Consider the following 10,152-nt stretch of genomic DNA (forward strand, 5'->3'; position numbering starts at 1 on the left):
GCCTACAAAACGCAAGCTTTTAAACAGCAGGTGATGCTGAAAATAATACTGGTGGGTGGTGTTCCCGCCACAGCAAAACGTATGGAAGTTGAGTGCGTTCTGCACACCTTCCATTACGACTTCAGCATCAAGTTCTACAGAGTGTTACATGGACTACAATCTCCTGCGCAGCAAAAGGGCCCTCAGATGCGCAGGTTTGGAAAATCACAAACAATTATGATTGCACCATGCAAAAGAACTTTCAAAACTCTGTCAAATGTCACATAGAAAATTTGTTACATATACTATATCATAACTTGTTCACTGTTAGCATAAATTGTAAGTGTGTCATTACCTGCCATGTGTCCAGAAAAGGACAATGGACCTGATATATCATGTTACACTAACATGTTCTTTATTTTGTTCTTGTCTACCAATAAAGACATTGATGATTACAACACATGATTTTCAGAAGAAAGTTTACGCTAAGGCCCTTCTGCTGGACAGGCAATGGATTCACAAATCTCATATGTTCACACACTGACATAATCGTAGAGCAATGCTCTGGCGTGCCAGACATGTAAACTGGAATGACTTTTAGGGGTAGCATCATATTTCCTGCTGGCTACTAAATCCAAGCTCTGGAAAAACAGAAGAAGAAGGAACTCTAGTAGCTGTATAATATTACGGCAGCAATAAAACCAATGACTCGCATTCTTATTTGGACCTTGTGAAGAGCATCACTTGTTTGAACGCATTAAAAGGTGGTGGTGGCTTCTTTTATTCCGTTGAGGTGCTATGACTTTTAAACCTACACAACAACAAAACATTGACCTGCTATGAACATTGAACATTAATTACATGACTTTGTTCTTACAGTTTTGTGATGTATATAATGAACAGCCAGCATGTATTCCTAGTCGGGAATTAATAGGCTGCAGCAGGTTATGAATATATTCGCAGGAAGAGGCACAAAAGCAACATAAAATCTGCAAATTCCTCAGCATACCTGACACAAAGTTGCTGAAACTTTAAAGTGTATCTTTGCCCAAAAAATTATTTTTGATATGTGAAAGAGACACATTTTAGGAGTCCATTGCACCAACTTTCAGAGAAAATGGGTCATTAATTGGTGAAATAATGCATCTGAAAGTTTCTAAACTACAAAATAGCAGAAAGAGATTTAGAGGTCTAGTTGATGAAGGTGATGGGTCTGGGAGGCAAGACTACAGCAAACCCTATTGTTTGCACTGGATTACAGAACCACAGCGGTTCCTGAATCTCCCAGACACAGTGTGTTTGGAAACTTTGAGATGCATCATTTCACTAATTAATGACCCATTTTCTCTGAAAGATGGTGCAATGGATTACTGAAATGTGTCTCTTTCACATATCCAAAAATATTTTTTTTTGGCCAAAGATACACTTTAAGTCTTTAATATTACGCTCAAGAAGCATATTAAAAGATCTGACTACCTGTTCCCATTTCATCTTCAAAAATAAAACTTTAAAGAAATATTATATTTAACATGTTTAGGTTGTTTGAATACTGCAAAACAAATAATTCTTTCATCAAAATTCTGTTGAAATTTAAGAACAAAAACAAGACATTCTCTCCTGGCTAAAGGTATGCACCTAGACTCACCACATTTTTAATATCATATCAAGTAATATGATTTTCTATTCATATTTTTGCCAATGTCGAAATACCAAAGAAATACTACTACTACTACTACTACTGATAATAACATGAAATCTATACAAAATATCTTAGTTGCTCAAAGTATCCATGACAACTTTGCAGGAATATAATGCCAATGACATGGTAAAGACAGCATATATTATCTTGCTCTTATTTGACTGCTTTTCATAAAAGGAAAATCTTCTTCAATTCAAACTGTACATTTCTGCACAAGTAACTTTATCAATTCAAGGAAATATAATAGGTAAGTGTACTCTGATGTGACATGTTGCATAGAAACACTGGGCGATATCTCAGTTGTGAAGTCATAGCATTGCACTGATGTCAGTGTAAACAACATATCTTTTCCCTCATACATGTATATCTCTGAGAAATATATGAGCGAACATTGTCACTTGCTTTTCAAAAAAAAAAAAAAGAAGCACAGTCTGTGTTTCATGATATTACATCTATGCAGCATATAATTGCTATTAATACAAATTTTGTCATTCTCGCTTTGATAATTTATGTGAGATCCTGCTCATGCGCATACGCAGATGTCATTACATCCAGTGCATTGAAAGTCAAGTGATACATGAGGAGAATTTCAGCCAGAAAATTGTCTTTTCGGTTCTATATTAGGAATTTTCGACTCAGAATTTCACTTTTCAATCTTCATGTAATTACTTTGTGATTAGTCTTGGACAAAAATCATTCGGGACTCATTATGAGCGAGAATGCAAATTTACAGACAACAATTTTTCACCGTTCTCATCAAGTACCAGCGTTTCAAAAAAAAAGAAAAAAGAAACAAACGATAAAGACGAAAGAATACCTTTGAGATGCATGTTGCTGATCTGGCTTGCGATGTTGACCGCTTCAGAATTTGGGCCTAAGGCTGCTTCTGGAGTGGATACCACACAGACAGGATAGAGAAAGAGGGAGGGAGAAGCAAAAACAAAGATAAAATAACTGAGATAGTCTTGTCTTGTGCTTTCAATTAATAATACAGCAATGACACACAAAAGGCTGAAACCAACACTGAGATAATGTAAACATATAAATACTGTATATTATATATATATGTATATTAATATATTATATTAATATATATATAAACACAAAAAGAATAACCACAACAACAACCCTGCATCAGTCAGCTTTGCATAACTCAAGATACTCTGTACCTGGGACCCCTTCATAAAACTTGTCATCAGTGACAAGTTGTCATAGATGTGACAAGCTACTGAAATCCTTGCATCTGATTGGCTGAGAGCAAATCTTTCATAGAAATGTGGCAGTTGTCACTAATGACAAGTTTTATGAAACGGGCCCCTGGTCTATACACTTAACAAATAGGCCTGACTGTTCATGGAAATCAATGTCTGACTATTAAAAGGACCAGTGCAGCAAGTCGAGCAATGTGAAAATCTCTTCTTACGCTACAAAACATTCACACTATCACAGATTTTTAATGAGCTAGATGAATACCGCAATCTCTGTATGTGTAGCACCGCATGACTTAATTTTGGAAAAGTACGGATTCGGCAGTCTCTCTATTTTTACCCCCCCCCCCCCCCCCCCCACAAACACATACAATGCGTTGTTCCTGAATACTGAAGAAGCTTGTCTGGAGAAGTACAAATCTAAACAATGCATCATACACAGGTCAGTGCAGTGTGTAGGATTCAACACTGTAAAGCAAGAAATATTCGCAGCATGAAATTTTCGCGAATTGGAACCGTTGGTCTTTTTCGCCGCATCGGTTTTTCACAAATTGCCTCTGGCATCCAAATATATTACAATTGTATAGCGTATATAGACACAAACTTTCGCATGCATTTTACTTTCGCAAATCTTGGCTCTTGCGAAATTAAAATACATAGCAAACATTTCTGATGTTAAGTACCCTGTGTTAATTTTTCATATGCTCTGATCGTGTCTCTGTGTTCAAACTGCACTTCCAGCTCAAATTTCCCATTTGGTTTCAATCATGTGGTCATTATCCATATAGTATTTATTATGAAGGCAGAAGCTCGCAAGGAAAGGAGCTTGTGTAGGGAAAGAAACAAAGTTCCGAGTCATTATCATTAGATACTTTCACAAAGACATGGAAACAGCTATTGGCAGACACTCTATTATATCATGAACTGCTCATTCCTGAAGGAAACCAAAAGAAACATGACTATACAACTACCACGATCATCGCATGAGCGGAAGAAACTAATTGATTCAGAACTCCCATTAATTTCCTAGAAATGATAATGACCAAAACAAGCCTGCTGCCTTCCCGTGTGCGTGTTTAATACCAGGAAATTTACATCAGGTGCCCATTTCATTTGCGATTGCTTGAATGCTGCTATAATTGCGGTAATGAATACCATGGTAGTGACTCGAATCCTACATCTGATTGGTTGCTGCATGAATGCTGCCATGACAACTGCAATCATTGTAACTTGCACTCGTGGTAAAGAGCTTTTGTTTAATGACATCATAGCATCAAGAGCAATTCTTGTTTGTTAAACAAGATGTTTACTACCACGGCAAGTGTCACGCAATCTCATACGTACACTGGCACTACCATTCACCGAAATACACATTGCTGTTGCTAGGCAACACTTCACACTGACTGACAGAACACAAATACTTCCAGTTGGGAAATCCCACCCCCACTATCTTTCCTTTTCTTTTTGACTTCCGGACAGGTGGACTTATCCGTGCTTTTGGAGCAGGTGACCCATATTCTACAAGCGTGGTTTTCCAATACATCCATATTTCATTCAGATCACAGAGATATATCGCGTACACAAACAAACACAAACACACATATGCACATACCGATACTCAATTTTCCTCCAAACACACTTTAAAACAGGGCCCTGATCATGCTCTGAATACTACACAGGCTATTGCTCCTTCTTCCCACTGAATAGCATCTGACATTTCAGATAATGCAGCATGACTTTGTTACAAACCGCACATAAAATCTTATATCTTGATAGTCCTTTGTTCAAACAATCATGCATTCTAGGTAAGGTGGACCCCCCCCAAAAAAAAAAAAAAATAATAATAATACTAATAAAAAAATAAATAAATAAATAACAGTAACACACTTGTTTATAAACATCAAAACCAAATAGCTAGACACTTGAGGTGCTGGAGATTCTCAAGATGGATACTGGTATAAAAAAAGATATGATAATTTCCATTTCTCCACTAATTGAGAGTGCAAATGAATTCATAGACCTTTCCTTCTCAAGAAGCATGCAAGACTCCAATCATGAATGCTATTTTGAAACAACAAGAAGTTGAGAAATCACAATAGACATGCACATTATTGTTGTGCCCAGGCCTCTGTTCACATATGATGTGCAACTTCTCCAGAGAAATATAGTGGCTGCAGAAGATGATGAGGATGACATAGAAAAAAGAAGAAGAAGAAGAAGAAGAAGAAGAAGAAGAAGAAGAAGAAGAAGAAAAGGAAAATGATAGGGAATAATTCCAAGACTTTGATTGGCCCTGGGTATTAAGTGCTACAAGATCAAAATTTGATTACATTCCTCCTAAGCCAATTTTCCCTGTGGCAATTCAGACAACAATGATCTCTGTTGTTTCAGGCTAAAACAAAGGATTCAAAAAGTACAAAAAATGACTTTTACCCTAGCCCTACAACCAAGCCCCTCCCTCCCCCCCCCCCCCCAAAAAAAAAAAAAAATGAACAACATCAAGCTGGGTACACCACAAAAGAAAACATTTTTCATCATGTACTTAACACAGAACATAGGTCTCATAGGTGACTGGATCTATGGCGCATGACAAAAAACATGCTGCTGCTCATAATTTAAGTAGGAAGGTCGGTGACGTCAATGCCTTGTTGCCTCAAGAGGGGCATAGGACAGAGTGAGAGAGAGAGGGAGAAGTTAGCCTGGTCTGTTAGGTTTGTTACTGATCGGTATTATGTCCTATTTATCAACACATAATGTACACACACTGGAAGTGGAGCAATGTACACCTTGGGAGACAATAGTCGCAAAACGTCTGAGCACAGGATCCATACAACAAACCTCAGTCAGGAGGTTCTCAACACAAACCCTGCCGCACTCCCTCCCTCCCTCCCGCGACTGCACGGGCAGGCCAGATGCAATAGCAATCGAATGTGCTGAACAACATTAGTCCAACCCGTTCCCCCTTCACACGACATCATCATAAAGATTCTGACACCCTTTTAATGGGCCAACTCGTTTGAATAGTCCTTACATCTAAAGGTCAGTTTATGCACAAGAGTGGTAACGGTGCCGTGAAAATGACTACCGTGGGGTAACCGACTCCCATCACGCAGTCACCAATTCTTAAACTCGATAACATACTGACATTGGTATTGCAACTGACAAGTTGATGTTAGCAACTGACATGTTGATGTACACAGCTGGATAGCAAGATATACATGTAGTCTTATTTCCAGACATCAATCAAAGTCAGGCATACCTATCCAAGTGATGTTACGGATCTTTGTGTAGTACTGTCTCCGCGATCATTCCCACAGGGCATGTACCTGCAGTAAGCTTTGAATTCATCTTGGCATTTGATCATATATCACCTGTCCAGTTTGGTTAATATCAGGAGCATCAAGATGAAAAGTAATGCCCAGCCTACAGTTTATACGTCTAGAAACATGGAATAGCCATCGAGTGTGTCAAAGCATGGCCAACACCATTTTCTGTCTAGAAAAGTGACTGTCAAAGCAACACTTGCATTTTTACATGGCCAGGTGTTCCTTTCATGGAAGCATTTGCGATTATTGAAAAATGTAGCAGTTGCAGTTACCACGGAAATGATCTGATTGGTTGCTGCTTGTGTGCTGCCATAGAAACTGTAATTATCATTGCTTAGAATTGTTGTAACTTTAGGAGCTTTATAAAATGATGCACACAGCCCACATTTATCATGAATAGAGAGAGAAAAGTACTGTATGACGATGTAAATTGTGACCCCAATGTCATGAAACCTGTTTGCTTTCTAGCCATGAAGAGCCAGCAAAAGCAGACGTCATCACACATACATTTTGCGGATTCAGCAATTGCGGCAGCATTCATCACCACCGCTGCGTGATTCCTATCACGAAGCACACCATCATTTATAATAAATAGCACACTAATTCATCTTCAAGTATGCAAGCTCGTGTGATACATCGGTTTTGGCATTACTGTAAAAGTGGAAATTTTCGCGGTGTTGAAATTTTCGCGCATTTCGCGCAACCAGAAACCAGCGCGAAAATTACTGCACGCGAATATTTTTGCTTGCCATATGTTCCTGTGCGTGACGTCTGGATTCCGCGGAATTAAAAACACGCGAAACTCTTCTTACCCGGCCAAGCGCGAAAAATTACTCGCGCGAAAATATCCACTTTTTCAGTATGTCATATGTAACAAGTCTGTAACTCCTATTCGATAGAAACATCACACAGCAATATATAACCAGTAGCATGAGCTACGTGTAGGACACAATTTGTCCTTGGATTTGATATGGCTCTGACACTCACTTGTCATACTTCATGATGATGGGATGGGGTATAACTAGCACCTGTATGCATAAAGTGAGCAGCAGTTTTGTTTCCTTTTGATCCCGAACACACACCAGATGCATCCACTGTATACTGTATATAGGCATTACGTTTTGAATTTGTGCACTAATTTCTAGAGCCATGGACACAACCAGTCAAACTATGTGACATTGCAAATACTGCAGGCCTGAAATACTGTGATCAATACAAAGTGTGTATAAATTTCAGTGACAGCTCCAACTTTTTCTCAACATTCTTGCAGCACAGTCAAGGGGAAAACACAAACACTCTGACTTATTTTGTTATATTTTATTTCACAGCCATCTGACTCTGAAGGGGTGTACATGCACATGAGGCACAACTTTGTACATTGTAGGCCTACCACTTCTGATTCAGAGGATTGCCGGTAAAACATTCTATGCCCAAGCTCAGAAAAAGCTTGCCAGCCATAAGCTTCAATGGCGCTGGGGAGCAAGGATTCCGCTTTCGCTACATGACACTTTGACAGACACATTGCTCATATTTATAACATACAATTGTACCTCCATGTAGGACCTATATTACAACCATTTAGCCATCGATGCAATTGATGCAACATAGAGCAATATATTGCTGGCCCATGCATGCCTGATAGAAGAGCTCATCTAATCTCAATTACACCTACTTCATAATGGGCATATAAGCAGCTGATGCTATTACTGATACAGTGGACTTGATCATTTTAGAGTAGTACAGCATTGAACGTAGTAGCCTACACAATTGCTAGGAATAATAAGCACCTGTATGGCACACAAATAAAACAGAAAAAAAAACAACACTGCCCTGGATTTCATTAACAATCCAACTTCTTTTTCAAGTGCCGTGTAGTGTACATTGCACTAAAGAGAAAAGTAAGTCTCGCGCTACTTAATGACAAGCTTCTGAATTGCTAAGTACACATCAAGAAACTGGTTGTTTGCAAAGCCTCAAAAGAAAGAGAGCTGAAGTGAAAATAGTTCTTTGTGGATGGTCAGAGTGCATTATCTTGTGCACCCTTTAATTTTCCCTGAAGAGGATTTTTTTTTTTCCCCATGACACAGCATGATGAAAATCAAGCAATGCTGGTAACTGCCATCATAGAGATGGCAAGTATTTCAAACACTATGCAAGCTTTTCACCGGCATAGAGCCCTCTTTTACAAGATGGCATCTGATGAGCATGAAAAGCACATACCTGGCAAGCCGGGTCCCCAGGGCACCGGTTTGAACTTGCTCATGGGGGAAAACTGCACCGCGGATTTCGTCGCCATTTCCGAGAGCTCCGCCTGAGTGGAATTTAGTTCCGTATCCGTTGGCATGCCAAAGGGTCCGGGCAATTGCGGGGACAGGGCATTCACGGGACGTCTCAATCTCGGTGTGGTCGCTCACCGACAGATGATGATGATCAGAGCTGTGCTGGTGATAGAGCGGTCGGATTTTTCCTTGCAGAGTTGCTGGCATGGACAGAATCTGCTGTTCTGCTTGCAATGCCAGTGAGTGTGAGGTGGACGCACACTCACACGCACCAACAAATACTCACGACAGTTATCGACTATGCCTGCCGAATGTCACCAGCACATTGTCGCATGGCATGGAACCAGTTCTGAGAAATCTGTTGAAGGCGCATCCGAAGGTTTGATACACAGCTCCTCCGCTCAAAGGAGAAAATAACATGCGGTTTATCCACTCTGAGTGCATTTAGAAAGTGGCGGCGGGATTGACAAGCTATGTGGCGATCATGTGCTTGAGAGTAGAAAAATCAATATGCAACGACAATGGACAGTGAGGTTTCACGGAGAGGAACAAGGTCATATCAGTATTCACGGGAGTCCTGGGGGGTGATTAGTTCCACAAGTGAGGGACAATAGGACCAAAACAGCAGTGTACTCTGATCCCACTTCGCTGAAAGACGGCAGACACATTCAACAAAACAGTGGATTCGGGGAACTGCGAGTCTACACTTCAGTGAGCAAGGGAAGGTATTTAAAAAAAAGGGGGGGCAGGAGGGGGGCCAGGAGAGAAGGCCAAACTTGCCAAGTCAGAGGAAGCAACCTGTCAACAAAGCTGGCACACAACTCTCACTGCCTGCAACTCGTCCAAGATCCTGCAACCTGATGCATGTTTTCCCTGCCGAAACACAACAGAAAACAGCACCACCGACTGGCGGCTTGTGGCCTATCGGGTGGCACAAGACGTTCACACAGTTGTAGTGTTCACATTCAGAGCAACACTGTAAAAGTCCATCTGGTAATCCAATTTCTGCCTTGCGGGGCCAGGCAAGAACTTCCAAGTAAAAACTTACAAACACTCAAAGGGAAACTTGTTTGTACACAGACGCCCAGCTTCGTAGTAGATGCTACGCTACATGTAGTGCGCACAAGTGGGCTTACAGTTGGAAAACAAACCAAAGCGAGAGACACGACGCTTGCCCTGGCGCTCGCTCAGACAGTCAGCCGAAGAATGCAGGGGAAAGCGAGTGACGTTGATATTTTGCACCGCTGAATGGGGAGAGAGAGAGCAACAGAGGAGGAGAGAGAGAAATCAAGAGGGAGCACGCACCGCACACACACACATACATGTACACACACTGATGCACTGATGGTCGTTTCTGTGGCTCACCAATATAGTGAAGCACTGCTAGTGGCTGCTGTAATGCCAAGCACCGCTGCATATTGTGTGCATGCAGCCATAGTAAACAAATATGAGAAGGTATTTTTAAGTCATCTTGAATCTTCCTGTCTACTACCCCCTTTATATATCATATCTTTTGTCTGTTTATATATCTCTCTCTCTCTCTTTCCCTCTCTTTCTTTCTTTTTGTACCTTCATCAAACTACTCGTCAATAAGTCATGTAGATACTATTCTACTTTTCTTCAATCTCTGTACTTCTGTAACTATGATCTATGTTTACATC

General features: G+C 40.3%; 1 protein-coding gene across 1 annotated transcript in view; it reads right to left on the reverse strand.

Moving 5' to 3' along the window:
- LOC139723326 (histone deacetylase 4-like) overlaps positions 1–8,956 on the reverse strand; it is a 92,893-nt gene extending 83,937 nt beyond the window's left edge. Inside the window, exons 1-2 of the mRNA XM_071634588.1 lie at positions 8,433–8,956; positions 2,496–2,564 (exon numbers count right to left, since the gene is read on the reverse strand). Of these exons, the coding sequence (XP_071490689.1) occupies positions 2,496–2,564; positions 8,433–8,556 (193 nt within the window). The 5' untranslated portion in view covers positions 8,557–8,956. The remainder of the gene's footprint in view (positions 1–2,495; positions 2,565–8,432) is intronic.
- Positions 8,957–10,152: the final 1,196 nt, after the last annotated feature.

Source organism: Diadema antillarum, unplaced genomic scaffold (assembly GCF_040938485.1).
Source record: "Diadema antillarum isolate AM-2024a unplaced genomic scaffold, OU_Dant_1.0 scf00000186, whole genome shotgun sequence".
Lineage (NCBI taxonomy): Eukaryota > Metazoa > Echinodermata > Echinoidea > Diadematoida > Diadematidae > Diadema > Diadema antillarum.